This window comes from Choloepus didactylus, chromosome 4 (genome assembly GCF_015220235.1).
Source record: "Choloepus didactylus isolate mChoDid1 chromosome 4, mChoDid1.pri, whole genome shotgun sequence".
NCBI classification, from domain to species: Eukaryota; Metazoa; Chordata; class Mammalia; order Pilosa; family Megalonychidae; genus Choloepus; species Choloepus didactylus.
The window spans coordinates 111,268,827-111,288,383 of NC_051310.1; the positions used below are offsets into that span (position 1 = coordinate 111,268,827).

General features: G+C 36.1%; 1 protein-coding gene and 1 long non-coding RNA gene across 19 annotated transcripts in view; one reads left to right on the forward strand and one right to left on the reverse strand.

The window, feature by feature from the left end:
- LOC119531855 overlaps positions 1 to 19,557 on the forward strand; it is a 132,209-nt gene that overhangs the window by 110,047 nt on the left and 2,605 nt on the right. For all 5 annotated transcript variants that reach the window (XR_005216424.1, XR_005216425.1, XR_005216428.1 and 2 more), the window contains 2 exons: positions 16,208 to 16,339; positions 18,083 to 18,199. This is a non-coding gene — a long non-coding RNA (uncharacterized LOC119531855). The remainder of the gene's footprint in view (positions 1 to 16,207; positions 16,340 to 18,082; positions 18,200 to 19,557) is intronic.
- The window catches only part of IQCH (IQ motif containing H), a 301,965-nt gene that overhangs the window by 90,260 nt on the left and 192,148 nt on the right, over positions 1 to 19,557 (reverse strand). For 6 of the 14 annotated variants that reach the window (XM_037833588.1, XM_037833586.1, XM_037833584.1 and 3 more), the window contains 4 exons: positions 16,039 to 16,599; positions 15,300 to 15,366; positions 6,380 to 6,463; positions 2,383 to 2,558 (listed from right to left, as the gene is read on the reverse strand). In XM_037833588.1, the coding sequence (XP_037689516.1) occupies positions 2,383 to 2,558; positions 6,380 to 6,463; positions 15,300 to 15,366; positions 16,039 to 16,599 (888 nt within the window). The remainder of the gene's footprint in view (positions 1 to 2,382; positions 2,559 to 6,379; positions 6,464 to 15,299; positions 15,367 to 16,038; positions 16,600 to 19,557) is intronic. The other 8 variants (XM_037833589.1, XM_037833587.1, XM_037833585.1 and 5 more) reach the window with 4 other exon arrangements.

Below are 19,557 nucleotides of genomic sequence, written 5' to 3' on the forward strand. Positions count from 1 at the left end.
CTGAGCATAGTTCCAGCCAGGATGGATTTCTGTCTCCTCTAAGGTGGCAAGTACTCTACCTGACTCTGTATTATTGTCATCTGTGGTCATGCCTTTATTCTTCAGGCAAGGTGATAACCTGCTATTGTGTTCAGGATGTGTTTAATAAAGATTTGAATGTGACTGAGTGATGACAGAGAACACATTACTTACCATGGGTTTTGTATGACCATTTAGAGAAAATCAGTATCATCAGATCCAGGCAGTGGATTAACACAGACGACAAATCCTAAAATATCCCTAATACATGATATAGCATTCTAGCTACAGTTAATTTATCACCATTGAGGTTTTTTTTTTTTAACCTAAGACAAAAGGTACCTCTTTAGTATGTTTTCATAAACATTCAAATGTTCAAAATTAGACATGATGACTTTATAGCAGGACATATTATCATTACAAATTCAAGCATTGTATAGTCACTTGGAGAGATGTACAAACAGGTTTTTGGCACACTTAAAAAAAATCTCCTCAAAGCCATCCATTCGAATGAAAATCAGCACTGACACAGTCTCTCGAATAATTAAAAAAATGCAATAGCTAAACATGAGCAGGAACTGATTTGAAAGTGAGAGTTTAATTTTGTCTTTTAAAAAGTTGATTGCCTGTGAGTGATGAATTACCCAGATAATTTAAACTTAAACTACCAGGAGAAGTAACACCTGTTTCTGCTCACAAAGATGCAACCATAAACTCTGAATGTAACTCTGAGCAAGAAGTCAAAGAGAGGACTGGAAAGCACAAATTTCTCAGGTAATAGAATTACAGAGTTGGAAAGGATTGGAAAGATTGAATCAGAAAATGTATGCTAAGCACCTAATATAGAAGGCATTTGATAAATGTTAGTTCACTCACTTTTCTTCTCCAAAATCTAGGGCCTCTTTCCCCTTCCATGCCTTTTCAACATATATGGACCTCTCAGTGTGCAAAAACTCCTTATTAAAATTCAGAATTTAACTAAACTCTAATAATTTTTTTCTTCCTTGCTTCCTGACGTCCATGGTAACTCTGCTACTGGGGCCAGGGAATATATCCTTGTGGTGGATATTGGGAAATCCCCAAGAATATAAGTAAGCAGTGATGATTTGCTCCCGTTCTTTCTCTTGCTTCCCCCTTGCCCCTGTCCCTGCCTTCCTCTTCTACAGTCAAGTGGTATCAATGAAACAGACAAAGCATAGGAATTTGGGGAGAATACTGAGGTGTTCAGTTACGACAAAACAGAATCTTTAGCTTGTTAGGGAGAACAAAACCTGATGGCAATTCACTGAGTTATACAAAGTACAGATACGGAAACAACCCTTCTATACTGGCAGGCATTTGATCAGCACCATGCCACCACCACCCCCTTTTTGTCAAATCATGATGCATCTGAAGTGCTAAAGGGTAGTATCCCAAAACGTGTATTTCCTATGTAAAACGTGCGATCAGTTTCTTCGGATAGAGTTAGAGAGCTGACTTTGGCACATCCCACTTGTGAGGGGAGAAAGCTATCTTTATCTGCAAATTCAGAGACTTTAATTATAAAATGAAAAAAAGTATCCTTAAAATTGCATAGTCCATTAGGTATTAAAATGTTGATGGTTTAACACTGAGAGTGTAAATTCTTGTTAAAATATAGAGAAATTTTTTTTTTAACCTAAGACAAAAGGTACCTCTTCAGTATGTTTTCATAAACATTCAAATGTTCAAAATTAGACATGATGACTTTATAGCAGGACATATTATCATCTTCTGTACTGCCTTATTTTATAAATGCTGCCCTTGTGGTTCTATACCTATACCAAAGACTCTTGTCTGGGGATGGGATTCCACTCAGACTTCATTTCATTCACTAAACATCAGTTCAAATTAAAAAAAGTCTGAATGTTGATTGTGAACCATGTGATATGGTAAATCAGGCCACATACCCCTAAGGAAAAAAAAAGATCATGGAGTAATAAGCGACACCAGTGTTGAAATCAATAAACAGGGGTCCTGGTCTAGATTCTGTCCCTAACTAGTTTTGTAACCTTGGCAGGTCTGGCCGTTCTCTGCCCAGGTGTTCTCCTTGCAAAATTAAGAAACAGTGGCCTTACATGTTATAAATCCACCTACTTGATGGTACCACCCAATAACTGCAAATAGGCTTTCAGCTATAGAGAAGCTGGGCAGGAGTAGCTCAACTAAGTCTGAAAGTTAAACTGGGATATTTATTTCCTACAGTCCAACTAGTAGTCTAATCAGTAAAGCTGTTAAACTTGCAATAATATTTCACTGGTGTGTACCAGAGCATTGCAAGTTATAAAATTTCCAATTTAATTTTACTGCATCCCTGAAGCCGTAGTAATTAGAAGACAAACTCACAGTGAAGATGTTTATAGCTTCGGGGGTGATAATTTTGAACCTGTCCTGCAGGTCACTTATGTCCTCAAGGTTCCCTGATTTGACAGCTGCCTGTAGACTCAGGATTTTATGGTAATATAGCAGTAACTCATCATTCATCTGATGGGAGCAGATGTAGATGACATTCACATTGGCATCTAAAAACAATAGGCACAATGTTAATTACTGGGAAAAAGGTAAATGACATTTTGAACCCTGGCATTGGATTGATGCTGAGCAGTTTAAAATAAAGAGTAGATCCAAAGGCCAAACTGAAGTTAATTTAGATTGCTTTTGTACAAATCTTAGCAATTTAACTGGCTTTTCTGCACTTTAGCATTTCTCTAGAGAAAAGATAAATACCACTACCAACAAAATAGACACAATGATTCCTTGAGAAGGAGGGTGGTGAGTTACCAAGGAAGTGCACTTACAAATAATACGTAGGGATTTAGCTACACAACTCTCATTAACATCAATAGGAATTGCATACTGCTTTAAAAATTTATCCCATTAACTTTAGTAAATTATAAAACAGAGCTATTAACTTTAGAAAGTTGACGAAATTGCAATTTCTTATTCTGCCTGGCCTTGACAGGGCCATTCAGGGAATGTCTTGTCCAAATAAATGGTCTGATTATGAGCATAGCAATGATAATTTCAGGAAACCAACCTTTTCCCTGCTCCATTCCCAAAGGAGAGTATATTACTTAAATAGCACATCTAGTGATTCTCTGCTTAAAGGAAACAGTCTGAATTTAGCTGTTCTTTTTAAGATGTGCTTCTTACAATGTACATAGAAAGAAAACCTAATTAAATATCTCATCCAAATGGAATAGCAACATAAGATTACCCACACCATGCTGCCCATCTTTTTAAGGAGTATGGACAAGAAATCAGCAACCAATGGAGTCATTCATTTACTCATTCATTCATTCATATAATAGCTGACGGATCAGTAGGGGCAAAGCACAGAAGAAAGTATATCAATTAAAGTGACAGAGATTTTGCCCTTGAGGAGCAATCACTTCATACATACAACTGTAAAACATGGTAGTGGGCACAATGAAGTGTGCAGACCAGGTACTTGGGGAAGTTCAGAGGAGGAAGTGCTGTAAAATGTTTCCTTGTCAGGTAGGGCCAACAGTGCTGTTTAGGACTCCTCGGTTCAGTTTGGCAGAGTATACAGATCATAGACTGGTTAAATTCTCGCTCAGCTGCACGGGGACCTTGGGCACGTATTTGACCTTTCTAAGCATTGGTTTCTTCATCTGTAAAATGAGAATAAAACCAACTACTGCATAGAGTTTGAGAGCATATTGAATGAATATATATAAAGCACCTAGTGCAGTATATAGCAGGTGCTCAACAAATGATGCAGGTGCATGAATCTGCTCCATGGCCTGCCAGGACCAGGCCAGACAATGATGATTCCTAATTTTGCCCCACACAGTTGTGCACCTTTTAATCTATGCCTTAAGATTTAACATGATTAAGTACTGTCCTCTGTCATTCCATCCTATTGTTTCAAATGTATTGATCATGTCTCTCCGTAGAGGTAAGGAAAAAGTTTCATACTCTTTTCTATATTCCCCTAATCCCTGGTACATAGGAGTCACTCAATAAATACTTGTGGGGTGACTGAAGATTTGGAGAGAATCAGGCAGTGGAGAGTCTTACACACCATGGCATACAAGAGAAATCTCCCCCTCTGGAGGAAAGCATCTGTGGCTCCTATTTAATTTTGAAACCAAATGGCCACATAAACCTCAAAAGATATTAAAGGAGGAGACAGTAGTTAAAGAAAATATCCAATTGCTGAATGATCAAATTAGTTATCCCAAATATTGTGTTTTAAAAAGAGACTAGCATCTTACCAAACAAGGGGTTTTTAAAATCAAACTTGCGATTTTTAAAATCAAACATGCAGCTTTTAAAAAGTATCAAAACACAGGGTGAAAAAAAACAAACAAAAAAGGCTCAGAGATTCTGTAGCACAAGAAAAATAGATTTTTCTTGGGAAGAAATTTCTAGGTTACAAATAATAACATTTTGCTAATTTTCACCTTTCTTGTTCATTTCTGGCAATGGAATATGCATAACTAGTACTAGTACCCAGTGTAAGGTGGTTTGATCATGAATCTCCAAATATTCAAAATTAGCTGTCAGGTAATTTTGGAAAGGAATAAATATGAAGATGAAAGTTGCTTTGATTGTTAGTCAATAGTCAACATGAGTCAGTCTCTTGCTTGACTCATCTAGGTATTGAAAACACCTGCTATCGAGGTCTCCAATTGACACCCCTGATTTAAAAACCAATATTGGAATGATAAGTCTTACCAATGTGATCAGATTATCTTTGCTTCCCCTGAATAAGCAGAAAAATCAGCATCTTTTCCTAGGAATTGAATTTAAAAAGGATAATAATCTATTCTTCCACAAAATTCTTACTCATTTTTCTGTTTTTTTTTCATATTTTTATTTCACAATCAAGTACTTCTTCCTTCTATTATTTTTAAACTTTCACTACTCCTCTTAAAGAGGTTTTATGATTGCATTCTTATATCAAGATAGTGTACCAAGAAAAGACATTTGGTTAATATATCCCAGAAATATTAGCAAAATTTTCCATTGCAGGTAGGTACAGACTGAATTATTAATTATTTAAAACAGAAGCCTAATACTTTCAAGTCTTTTCCAATAATGGGAGCCTTCTGTAAAGAAATTCTTTGGTAATGGTTTGTACTAATTATAGAAGTGTATATAAAAAGCTGAAGAAAAAAAAATTCAAATAAATTACAGCAAAGTCTGCCCTCTGCTGCACTTTCAGTGGTTTCCACCCAGTCAAGTTTTTAGTTGAAAGAGCTCAGCACTAACAAATCAATCTTGTCATTAAAACATTTTTTTGTAATGCTGAAGAACAATATTAGTGCCTCAATAATAGATTAAAGCAATTATACTATTATTTTAGGACACTGTAAATTTCTAGTACTGATGTATTTTTGCTACCAAATGGCATTTATGAAATAATAATGATGCTGAAATATATATGAATCATGTAAAGTATGTCATTTCAGGAAGCCAGCTAGGTTGATCATTGATAATTTAAAATTCTTCCTTATTTTGCTTAAATAATGGCCAAAACAATTATAATTTAACAAAGTTCTTATCTGATAACTAATAAAAACCTAATTTTTGTTTAACCCTGATTTTTTGGTCAATACCCCCACACTGACTCAGTGTTATTGCTTACCCTCTGAAACTTATATTCTTTAAGCATGACCTGAACCCTGACCTCAAACAGTTATCACCAAAGCTACCACCTTCATGTATCTTTCTATCCTATCCCTAGATTGGTGTCTGATTTAGAACAGATCAAACCAACATCAGAATTGGATTTTTACAAAGATATACATATCTCTCAGTCAAGGTCTGCATTTCTAAGGATTTCCCCCACATAGCCATCTTTTGTTTTCCAACAATTAGATGATATATATTTAAATAAACCCTTCTTTGAAAAATCTGTTTCCCTCTTAATTCTTAGTATCCCTTTTCAATACTTCATTTCTGATACATCTTTTACTCATTCCAAGATGATAAAATAGACAACACTGACACAAATATAACATTTTAACCTTGCTCACTGCAAGACCCAATAAATGGAGAAGATATAAGGCTAAATAGGAGAGCAATTCTTGTCCAAATCTGCAGCAAAAAGAATTTAGAAAATTGCCCAAGTAAACTGGTTAAAATGTCATTTTTAAATACAAGTTTACTTTGTTGTAAATCTGTTCCTTAAAACCAAACATTCAATTGCCCTGCAAGTAGATTAGAAATCCAAACTTTTTCCTTGTAGAGAAAAAATGAAAGGAAGAATTAGTCTGCGCATTGCATTTTTCAGTGCAAAAAAATAAAAATTTTATCAACATCCACTGATAAACCTTCCAAAGAATCGTTTGTATAAAAGTATCTACTGTACCTAAGATGTCACACAGCCTCCCCAGCTGCATGTTCTGCTGTGTGTTCAAATCAGCAATATGTTTTCGCACAGGCTGGGAATATCCTAAAAGGCAAACAAGATATCAAACCCAGAAAGAGCAAGTCAATATAGCAAGATGGCACACTAAAATTTCAAAGCATTACAGTCCTTATTTCCAGACAAGGATATTCATTTGAAGCCTGCAGAAGCAATACAACTGTGAATGAAAGCCTTGCTTCTTAGAGGACTGAGCATTATTCTGGAAGATATGCTAAGCAGCATATTTCTGCAGTAGAGAGGTTCATATTTTTCAAAACTAAACTGCTGGGAATCAGGAGTATAAAAACATGGGACAAATTTCTGACATTTAACAGGAATGTTCAAAATGGCATGTAAAAAATCATGCACAAGAATATTGTTTTGGTTTTTAACTTATTCTTCCTATATGGTGTTTTGAAGATGTGTCCTGGAATCATATTATACTGACACACAGATTTCAGAAGAACCCCTTGCTGTGAAGAATAAGTATTTAAATAATGCTAAATACTAAATAAATATACTTCTGCCCACAGAAAAAGAACTTTTAACCTTCAAAGGGCAAGAAAGGTTAATGCAGTTACTCTGTCAGTACTAATAAAAGCCCTGAAGTTTGCCCTCATTTCTGCTGGAAAACAGTGGAAGGAAAACATCTGGATTGCTATTATCCAAAAATCTTCCATAAGAGAAACAACACAAGCAACACTTTCTGCTGTTATTTTAGGTCTTTCAAAAAGACAAAAGGTAGATCAAAACATGGACTTAAAAGGCATGCATATTTACAAGCAGGTATAATTGCTTATATGAAATTCAGCAACTGTAGGTGCAACTTTTTTTTTTAATTGCTTTTCACGTTTTGAAGAGATGCTTCAATGCCTCCTTGTGGTTAGTAAGCCCACGTTTCAAGTTAAACTGCTATAGTGCTATAGATAAAGTGATTTTACATACATCTTCGAGATGTGACACAGATTTCCTTTTTGGCATAAGGAAAACTATAGCAATTCAGACAACAGGGCTTAAGAACAAATGAACTCTGATAATTGGCTTTTGGCTTTGATGTCAGTGTTTAAGCACTAGACAACGTCTGGAAATTAAATGAGCTTACAATCCATCTAAAAGTCTCTCTTTCACTTTATGCATATAAACTTAACAACTAAAGAAGCAGAAGGACAAATGGGTTGCTTAAATTATTTTTGAAAAACTATTAATTTCTCAAATAATTTAGGGAACCATTCCATATACGAAAGCTAAAATAGACAGCTACAATTCCAATGCTGTCTGTCTTGGGATTTTGCATAAATGTAGTCTTATCTGGATTCAGAAAAATGTTTAGGAAGATGTAAGTATTGTGCATAACTTATAGATCAAGACTATAAGAAGGCAGATAAAATGCCTAAAGAATAAAGTATGATTAAGAAGGTGCCTGAGAGCATTCCATGAACACATTTCCTTTCAACAGTAAAGATAAAAGGCTGTGTAAGATGTCTGATTAAGATATCCAATTTAAAATAAAAAAGATGTCTGATCACTTTGTTGCTGCATATGCAGTATCTGAGTGAATGTCTGTGTTTCGATCAAGAGCTTGAGGTCAGTTTTCCAACAAATTACGTGGTAGATCTGTTACTAGTGTTCAAAGATGCATATAAAATGTTTACTTAGAATCATGATAGACCTGGATAATCAGTTAACCCTACAAATACGCCCATTTTAAAGAATTGAACGTTAACCACCTCGGAGTACTGTAATAGAGAATCATATGAAATAACAGATGTGAAAACATTTTCTAAATTATAAAGTTCTGTATAAACATAAGGTGTTTCAATGTTATGCGGTATGTATACTTCCAAAGCAGAAAACAACAAATTCTGTGATGAGCAACAGACTGGACAAGATATGCTATAATGTATGTCACCTGAGCAGAAGTTGGGAGTCAATTTTTTTTAAGTTTGATTTATTCTTGTGTTTTGTACATCTAACAGATATATGTGTTGACACCCTGGTGAAAAGACTACATCATGCTGGTAGCATATATCAAATTCAACTGTGGCTTTAAACAGGAAACTATCAAAAAGGATATTGTGACTTTGGGGGTTCAGCAGACATGCCCAGTGGCATTGAGACACCTTGCCTTGGAATATAATCTACAAAGACACAGATACTACAGGTCAGACCTGTAACACTGGAGGAGTATTGGGGAACTATCTACCTCAACCCTGTCATGTTACAGATGAGGAAACTCAGAGTAAGTGCCTTATTTCTTGTCCAAGATCACATAAACCTATAAATTATTATATAGTTCAGATACTACACATTTAGCTCTTGTGACAAATTTCATTTTATAAAGTAAGTAAAAGGCATGACTTTCCAAGTGTGAGCAGAGAAGCACTCCAAAGCATACAAAGAATCTTTGACTCTTTTCTCATGCTTATTTTCCATTGTTGTGATAGGGATATAATGGGCCTCCAAAGTTGTCCATGACCTATCCTTAGAACCTGTGAATATGTTAGGCTACATGGCAAAGGGGAAATAAGATTGCAAAGGGAATTAAGGTTGCTAATCAGCTGACCTTAATATAAAGAAATTATCCTGGGTTAGCCAGGTACACCCAAGGTAATCATCAGGAAAAGTGGAAGAGGAGAGAGGTAGAGAAAAATGTGACTTTGGAAGAAAGGCAAAGGAAGATGAAAGTTGCTGCCTTTGGAGGAGAAAAGGGGCCATGTGCCAAGGATGTAGGTGGTCTCTAGAAGCTGGAAAAGGCAAGGAAATGGATTCTCCCCTAGAGCCTCTAGAAAGGAACACATCCCTGTCAACACCTCGATTTTAGCCCATTTGGAGTTTCTGGACTGCAGAACTGTAAGGGAAAAGGGCTGTGTTGTTTTAAGCCACTAATTTTGAGGTCATTTGTTACAGCAGCAATATGAAACTACTACAGTTGTTTCCCTTCCCTCACCCCCAGTAAGTCTCACCCCTTTAGACATCCTGCTTCTCTTTCACCTGTGATTGAAGGATGAGGGAGAGCCAGGATCCCTGGCACAAAATAACTCATGATAAGCACTCAATAGATGTTTATTATTATTATTATTATTATTATTCCTTTCCTAACTTCAGTTGAGCTGGACTGATTTTAAAAAGGTACTTTATTTAAATGTAGGGAAATTAGTATTACAAACACAAAACTAGCTGAGTTATCATGGTAAAATTCTTCTGGCTTATGCAACAGATAGCCCTCATCACCACCAGGCCTTCTTTTCTAAGAGGGTTCTCGGTCTCGTCTCGCTGTTGTTTTCTTCCTCCCTTTTTTCATTATACTTTTCCCATTTTGTCATTACATGTTTTTGTTTGCTTGTTTGTTTGCTTGTTTACTTATTTGTTGTCTATCTCTCCTCTCCCCTGCACCACTCTGGTTCTTGCAAACAGACTGTAAGCTCCTTTACAGAGTACTGTTTGATATCCCCAATTTAATAAGGGAGTGAAATGTGTCTGAAGACCTTACTCAAAGAATCTGTCTTTTAAATTCTTAGCCCTTTCCCCTTGTGTTCTTATCATCCCTCTCCTCTTCTCAACTCTTCTAAAATTAGGTTTTCTGATCCAGGGAACTGCTGGAGAGTCAGAGAATGGTGAGTGGACTTTGTAGCTCATCCCAGGTCTTCAACAGCAAAGAATAAAACAGCTCTGGCCTGAAGGAACACTCTCTTCCTCAACACTATACAGAGGAACAAAGCCTCTTTCCTTATGGCCATCCTCATCACTTGCAAAATATTCCTAGTTTGATAGAGAGTTCCATCTTCTTTCAAATTAGTAGTTGCAAAATATTATTTCCTTTGCATAAAAAAAGGGTACTTAAGAGCTGCCTCTCTGAAAGTATCGTTACTTTTAGTTACCTATTGAACCAAGGATGATCACTAAGAGTTACTGGCAATCAATTCTCCATCTTCATTTCTACTTTTATCCCTTTTCCCATGTGTATCCCCATTCCCATATACAGTCCAATCACATGATGCTAATTGCCTCTTTGCATCCCAGCTCTGCTGGCTTTGGCTTTTCTTTCACTGCAACTACAGAAACCCAAGAACATGAGCAAAGCAATGCCTCCTTGCAACTGATGCACACCTATTTTTGCAGTAGAACTGTGGTTCTTGAACATCCTGCTTATGACACTGTGGTTGACTCTTGGTTTCTTTTGTCTCCAAGTCCTATTCCTTAACAATGTTATTCAAGGCAGTGGAGATGTTGACAATAGACTTCTGGTTACCAAATAGTTGTCATTCATTTGATCACCTTGGTCTGAGATGGTAGTCCTTCATTCTTCAGTTTGATGGTCTGGAGCAGTAGTTCTCAAACCCTTTCCAATTTTGAAACACATGATGGGTAATGTTCAAATGCATTACAAACTGGCAGGGGTATAAACAGGGTTACAATAGCAGTAGCTGTAACAACATCACTTTCTCTTTTACTCAAGGAAGTACCCTGGATGAAAGCTGAGCAAGAGTGACATTATTAGAGGGACATAGTAATGAATTGCTTCAATTCATGAAAAAGTTAATTATTAGCAAACTTTGGTTCTCTAGTATTAAAAATTTAGATTGCAATAATCTAGAGAACTGTGATCTAGACATTATGGTTATACTCAGATTTTAATCACTTGTGCATGTGTGAAAGCACAAGATACTGAGAGAGAAAGAGAGTAGGACACCAAAAGAGAGATTGAGAGGGGACTCTCTGTGTTATGTATAATACATCAAGTCGGTTTGATTAAAATAAAACTGATAGTTGCTTTTGAGGGTCTGCTAAGAGGCATTAGGGAATTTTGTGACAAAGGACTTAGAAAACTTCATAAGCATTCAAGCATTTGTTGAGTTTTGAAAACTTAAGTCAAATGGGGCCAAATGGATTCTATTATGGTTCTGAAAACCTATTCAAAAGGGTGAGGACTACCCCTTGTACAAACTCCTTGTCAGTGGCTGGCACAGAACTGGATTCAACTAAAGCCAACGATTCTCAAATTGTGGTCTAGAGGTTGTGGGGGTCCCTGAGACCCTTTCAGGGGGTCTGCAAGGTCAAAACTATTTTCCAAATAATACTAAAATATTACTTGCCCTTTTCAATGGGATTGAAATTTCACATTCAATCACACAAGTTACAAAATACAAAATGTTTATTGATATGATTTCAGATCCCACATAGCAACTAATATTTAAAAATTACCAGTTTTCAAGTTTTGGTGTAGTATCAAAGAAGAATACACACAATTATCTGAAAAAGCTATAAAATTTGTTTCCTTTTTCCAATTACCTATGTGTGTAGGGCTGGAATTTCTTTGTATGCTTCAACCAAAACAACATATTGCAACATAATGAATGCAGAAGTAGATACGAGAATCTAACTGTGTTCTATTAAGCCAAATACTAAGAGATTTGCAAACCTGTAAAACAATGTCACTCTTCTTATCAAATATTTTTTGTTTTGGAAAACAGTTACTTTTATAAAAATATGTTATTTACATTAACATTGGTGATGGTTTTGTTATTTTCTTTTAAATTTATAAAATATTTAAAAATTTATCAGTTTTAATTTCTAAACTAGTAAATATCAATAGATATAACCCACTTAAACCAAAACTCTTTTGAGTCCTCAATAATTTTTAAAGGTGTAAAGGGGTCCTGAGACCAAAAAAGTTTGAAAACCACTGAACAAACCTTTTCATATTTTTTGATGAGACGGAAAGAAATGACAAAGAATATAATTTTATCTCGGTAAATGTTAAGATTCTTTTTAGAGCATATCCTACTATTAATCCATTTCACAAAAAGGCCCTAATATTGTGTCACTCGACATCCAGTTCAATGCTGTTTCTGTATTTCATGTATAGCATCAGATAGACCAACTAGATCATTTTATATTATGGGGTCACAGTACAAACTCTGATCTACCCAGTGACTGAGCACTGATTTGGATTACTTGGATGAATATAATATGTTTTAATTTTAGCTTGGGCTTCAAAGAAATTTGAAAGGTTAAGTAAATTTTCTTTCTGATCCCAAAAGATCTGGATGTTTCTGGGAAATGCTATCTGGGAGATCATAGCAGTACATCTGTCCCAAGGAGCTAGTGTGACAACACCATAGGTAAATTATGGATTCCATGATACCAACTGCCAAAATAGATGCTGAACACTGAAAAGATTTGATTTAAAGTCCTTATTTCCCAGCCCTGAAGTGGAAGAAACAGAAGTTTATCTTTGTCTTCGAATTGTCACCTCAAAGAAGAGAAAGTAAAAAGGTGCCAGTGTGTTTGGCCTTGCAGTTAAAGCGTGATTTCAGATATAATATTCTTGGCTGCAGTCCTCTACCCTAACTTTATTCACAAATGGAGGTAAGCGCAAGTTCTTATCTTCTGGGGAAAGGGAGTGTAGTTAGGAAACAATTGTTTTGTGAGCATTTGGGGCTTTCTGTATGGTCAGTTGTACACAAAAGTTAGTTTTTCTATCTTTTCTTTTACTCTTTTGTGACAATACAGACCAGCTGAAAAATTTTTTTCATGAACCTCACAATAACAGAATCCCACATTTTATGGAATGGAATATATTGGAGACCACTAAGTATTTTATTGCCAAGGTTAATTTGCTGAAATAATGCAGAAGGGCAAAGGTGAAGCTGAAGTATATATATTTATATTCCTTTTGGCCATTAAATCAATTGGCAGTGAAATAAAAGATTACATGGAGAAAAGAAAAAAAACTCCATCTCAAAACAATATCACCTATTTTTATTTTAAAGAAGGAAGAAAATTAAGAGGGGAGACTAATTATTGGGGGTTTAATTGGCTGGGAGCTGCCCATATACCTGCTCACAGCATCAGAGCCTTATACTCAATGTCATCATATTAAAAAATGCCACTGAGTTTAAGTGCAGCACCAAATGATGCACTGTAATAAAGAAGCACAGGGGTTAAATTAAAAGTGGAGGATAACTTGGCCAAAGAAACTGGAAGCAAAATTAGTTTTTAGGTTTTTTTTTTTTCAGACCTCTGATTTTTCTAATGAATTAGGATTCTTTATTGCAGTTCTTTCTTATTTGACTAATAGATTTTGTTTAAAATAGATCCTAGAATTCCATTCCTACTATGAACCATGATAGATTTTATTTGGTTAATGTTATATTTCATTAATAAGACATTTTCATTTAAGATTACTTTTTATTACTCCTTTAGATTGCTGTCCATTACTTTCAAAAATTTTAGTTTTTGAGGCTCCTTTCTCTCGGGCATCTCCGGAGGGCTAATTGCATGGGGGTTTTTTGAAGGGTCAGAGATTGCAATGTGGGGCTCTAGTTCTGTTTCTAGCTTTGAATATAATGGAGAAAACAAAACAAATTTTCCCACATAATATCAGGCCAGGTCCCCAATTAGTTGCAGAAGCAAAGACTCTTATTCTAAGGCACCTTATTCTAAGGACTTGAGTCAGTTAATTGGGTCTGCAATTAGCCTCTCTGGTTGCAATCAATTACAATTTCTGTGTGTGAACTAATTTTGTGTTCAAAAGTAGTACCACCCAAACAAACAACTAAGTTAGACTGAAACCAAATCTGTCTTACCTTACTTACATCCTATGGAGGAATTAATTTCTTCCTTGATCCATAAAGAAGCTCAAAATTAAAAGGTTCTATGTAACTCAAGTATTTTCTTAACTTTTCTACAAGTACTTAGATTCTAAGAACTCTAGAATCTAAGAAAATGTGCATTACTGTGTTACTATTAACGTTTTACTAATTTTAAAAGTAACCTTAATTATAATCACATAACTTTAATGGTTTTTTTTGCTTTTCACATTACCATTTAAATGTGTTATGTTTCTATATTACATATAAGTACACAAACACATATACTCACACATGAACACAAATAAATTGCATTCCTAAATTCTATTACAATAAATCACTTGATGCATCGCTCTGTTTAAAAGGCTTTTTCAAAGGGATACTATATAATATGGAGATCCAACGGTATTTTCTGTTTGTCAAAACTCTACAAAGTCAGCTTGGGAACTTTGGCCTAACCAAGGAAAATGAACACACTAGGTAGGTAAAAAACAAAGCAAAAGCAAAACAAAACAAAACAAGGAAGCAAGCAAACAAACAAATCTCAAACATTCTGACAGCAGCTCATGTTTTTAAAAACTTCCAGTGAAAATTTCTGAAATTCCCAACATCATTTTGGCATACCTATTTTACCACTGTGTTGCAGACAACAGCTTTTAAGTTCCCCAATTCATAAATGTAATTAAATAATTACATTAGTGCTAATTAACATGAAACTGCAGATTATTTAAGCGCAAAAAAACACTATTCAACTTCTTAATTATTCTTGTTCACACAGCATTTCCTTTTGCTCAGGCGCCCTAGGTGCAAATAAAGCATCCCATCTGCTCGTAATTAGAACTAAATAATTTCAGAGAATGTAGCTTATCATTTTGACTGCACATTTGATTAAAAACAGTGTACAAGCAATATCCTGGCTTACTGGCGCAACAGCAACAACACATGCAAGCCTGTATTCTTCTATCATTAAAGAAGATCGAAAACATTATCTGTTATTTCAGGGGGAAAAATACAACTTTTTAGTTCATTTCATACAGATGAAAGCGAATTACAGCAAATCACCTCTCCACTGAATAGCAGCCCCCACATAATGACTTTATTTGCTTAATCCCCAAATTAAACGCCGTTTCGAGCGAGGGCCCTGTGTTATTACTCTCATCATGTCGAGAACATTTTCCTGCCGAGACCAATTTGAATAAAACAAGGGGCCTTCCTTGAACTCAATCAAGGAGCCATAATGTGGTGGGTAATAGAGGTTGCTGATAGATTTGCAGGCAAAAGTGTTATACCTAATGATGGGATATGGATAATAGTCCTCCTGGAGGTCCTGATGCGATTCCAGTTGGCTGCCAGATGCTAAAAATCAAGAAGAGCATTGATCAGTGACAGGAAGCTGTAGTGGATTCATCTAGTCAAACTTCAGCTGTTTTTCCACTGTACAGTTAAGCCAGGCATAAATTATATTAATTGATTTAATTACATACTTAAAACATCTTCCCCAATTAATTTAATTAGGTGGCTACATGATGCTACTGGCAGGGGAAGATTAGAGGCAGCTCACTTAATTAACAGAATATGAATGAAAAAAAGAGAAAGCAAACATAAATGAAATTGTGAGCACTAATTAAAAGGCTGTCTGCAAACTTAAATACTTTCTGACAAAGTGGTGACAGCAATGTAGAAGAGAGGATTTTTTTCCCTAGCAAATTAAAGTGCCAGAAGGTATATATAGGGAGAAAAGGTAATGCAGTAAAAGCACTGATTTTCTGACAGAACTACCATAGTCAAAGTGAAGGGACTTTTTTTCCTATAGAAAATCGCAACAGATTTTGCAGCTACAAAGCCAGATTCCTGATTAGGGCTAAAATATGATGTACAAATAAGTGTATGACTGGAGGAGAGTGAAAGGCGTGAGAGGCTGAGAGGGACTGTAGTTGGAGAGAGGAAGGGAAGATAAAGAGACAACTTATTGCAATTGCTCAAGCAAAAAATGTTTAGAAAAAGAGGTCTGTCTTAACAGCTGGCAACCTTGTGCACCTTGGCTCGAATGCGGTAGTTCTCCAGGTGTCTTTGACGTGATTCCTTCAGGATTTTCTTCACTCGAGTCTTATGGCAATGTAAAAGCCAAGCAATGGCGATCACACCCGAAGCCCATTTCTGCTGGAGATAACTGAGGAAGAATTTTCTTGCCCTGTAGCATTTCCATGTGGCTTGGATCTTGATGACGGCCCCTAATCTTCCATCTTGGCCCTTGTACCTCTGACCTGGAAGATTTAACATCATTTGGATGGGAACTGGGTTCTCTAACACTGAGAGAAAGTCATATCTGGTAAGTTTATTCTTCAACTCAAAGTCTGGAAGAAGGGCCACCAAATTATTTCCTTTTATTTTGACTTCTGGTATTGCATAGTCCTTGAGAAACTTCTCGACGTGTTCCAAGAGGGAAAAAATACTTCCCCAAGCTAAGGTAAAATGTTCCTTGAATGCCAAGAAGTCTGGGGCTGTCTTGTCTATGATACCATTATAAATAAAAAAGTCATAATTCCATGGTGCTTTCAGAACTCTAGAAGGTGGTGCAACTTTCACAGCCTGTGGAAAGAAAGTGTTGCCAGAAGTGAAATATAATTTTTTGTGATCTCCTTTAAGTGAGTGGTCAAGTGGTCAAGATTTACTGCTCAATGTTGAGAAGATATGGATCCTATTGTTTTAACACATACATTATGAAAATCTGGCCAGCATATATCATAAAATTCATTACCAGAAGAATACCTTAGGGGTCACTCAAAGCTATTAACATTTTTAGGTTAATAGCATATTAATAACATATTAATTGTTCAAGGAAACTGATTGTATAAAAATTACACATTTTGTTCACTTTGATATGGTCAGCTGACCCCATGATCTCTGTGATGTACTTTATACACATGCCTAGGTGGTCTTAGAGAAATGTGTCATTGCTTCCTTGTTCATAATTTACCAACCAATCTTGAAAAACAGAGTGGAGGCTTTCTCTGCAGTCTTCAGGATAACTTCAGCTATGCCAATTAAAGCTGACTTCCTAACAGGTCATCTCTTTCTAGCGTTTAGAATTCTTCTGCCACTTTCTCTTAATATCCAGAGGGTGATTTTTACAACATTTACAAGGTTGTATGTTCTCATCCTTTTCATTTTCTAGATTTCTCTTGATAAGTATTCTTTTATTCTTAAGTCTAATGTCTTCCTAGGGACTTATCTGGGACAGACCTCAGGTAAATTAGAATCTGAAATGGCATAACAAATAAAAATGAGTAAGCATTTCCTTTTCATTTTGTTCCTATCATTCTGAATTTTTAAGTCATGAAAATATACTGCCATTATTTTTAAATGTCAAGAGGGGTGAGGGGCTTTTGCTTTCTTCTTATACTTTTTTTATATTAAAAAATTAATATATACTAATTAAAAAATAAAATCAGAAGAGGTTTGGATGACAACAGCAATATATAATACTACCCCCCCCTTTAAAAAAAAGCAAATTTTGTTGTGTCTATGTCCACTGTGAAACTATTATATTTCAATGATTGAAACCTATTGAAACTAGGAAAATAGAAACTCTGTCCCCTGGTCTGTGTTACCATGGCTTGGGGCATAGGGGAGGTAGAGGTTTCAGGGCCTACCTTCTCCTAAGTAAGCCAGGTATCAACCTACTGTGACAATCACTTTTTCTTGCTTAGGGAATTAAGGAACAGATTGTTTCTAATATGTTAACATTTTCAGATGTATAAGCCCATCTTTACCAAATTGTAGAATTATATTGCTGTCTGCATTTTGACGGGTTTTCACAAAGCAAAACAAACAAAAACCAGCAAATTTATCAGTAACTATTATGCCACAGTACTATGTTGAGTATTCCTATATTAGATTGTTCATGCTTACTCTTTCCTTTACTAAATACATGTTAGCTGATATTAATTAATATATTCAAGGCAGAAAACCACCAAAGAGAAAAGTAATCCAAGAGATATATTTACTATAAAAGCAACAATAAGCAAACATAAGAAAAAAACAACACTTCAAATTCTTTTTCTTTTCTTAGATTCTGAACAGTGAAATTAATGAATTAGACTATCATCTCAAGTAAAAATGCTGAAAAGCAAGTTTTAACTCCAAAGTGGGGATTTCCTTCAACTTTAGAGGAAGACTTTAAACAGCGGTGAGCTTTTCTTTACTTTTAATTTAAGAACTGTTATAAGGCATAAGAACAATGGGAAAAGTTTTCTGTTCAAGACTCTAGCTCTTTCTATCCTAATCAGAGAGGATGCAAGCTGCTTGTAGATGGAAATAAATCCTTCCTCTTGGATGAGCAAGAGCAGTTAGGGAAGCAATGCTTTCTTCAGCAGAGATCAGTGTTGGCAGGAGGGACTGCAACTCCTGGCGGAAGACAAGTGGCACATGATCTAACAGAAACGGCCTATGGCTATGTTTCTGCCTCCCTTCAAGAATGGTTTCTGATGGTGAGAAGGTTAGAATTCAGAGAAGAATGCAGTGCTTCATCAGTAAGAAACAGACACGCAAAATAATCACAGATGGAGATGGATGGAGCTGGCTGGTCCTTCCAGTCACATGTTTGATCCTGTCAACCAGATCCTGAAAATCCTATAAGAAGCAAAGTTACAGACAGGAGATTTGCCAGAGAATCTGGTTTCCTCATAGATGTTCAACATTTAAAAATTCCTTAACTTTACAGAGTTATGTGGAATTGGCAACCTGGGGAGAAGTTCAGAAAGGAAAGGACTCAAGTCTCTCTTGGATAGTGCCGTTCCTTGGGGGAAGGTCTAGAGCATTTACGTAAATTAGCAAATGCATTTTAGATCCTCTGGGGGGAGGGGGGAACATCCTTGAGGTGGGGGTGGGGTTACAGAGTTTACCAGTTGCTGTTTTAGAACAAAGGGATTAAACCTCCTTACCTTCTAGGATAATATTCCAGTAAAGACCTGCTCTCAAAGGAAACACACTCTTGGACACCAAATAGAACAGTCAGGCACTGGAAAGCTATGGGTTTGGAGTCAGCTAAAGCATAACTGTAGTACATCTGTCACGAAGAATGCCACACTTGGGAGCACTTTAGACTTAGAGCAAGAAAAGACATTCCTCTCAAGAGAAAGGCTTCCCAAATTAAAGCAGTGCATCAGCATTGTGAGATCCATTGAGCAGGTAAAGACAAAGCTGCTTCACCGCCTGCTAGGAATAAGAGTCCTGATTAAAGGTCATGCCATGCTTTAGGTTCTGGTTCCTTCTGTTTTATTCCTTTACTATTTATCTCCATGAACTTGTCTACTATTATTTGTTGACTTTTTCTTTTCTTTTCTTTCTTTCCTTCCTCCCTCCCTCTCTCCCTCCCTTCCTTCTCTTTTTCTGTCTCCCCCATCCCTGTCTCCTCCTTCCTTCCCCTCCTCCTTTTTTCCTTCCTCCCTCTCTTCCACCCTCTGCCTTTCTTTCTTCCTTCCTTCTTGCTTAAGATGTGCTGCACTCCCAGTATCATGTTACTGACTTAATAACCAAATTGTTTAC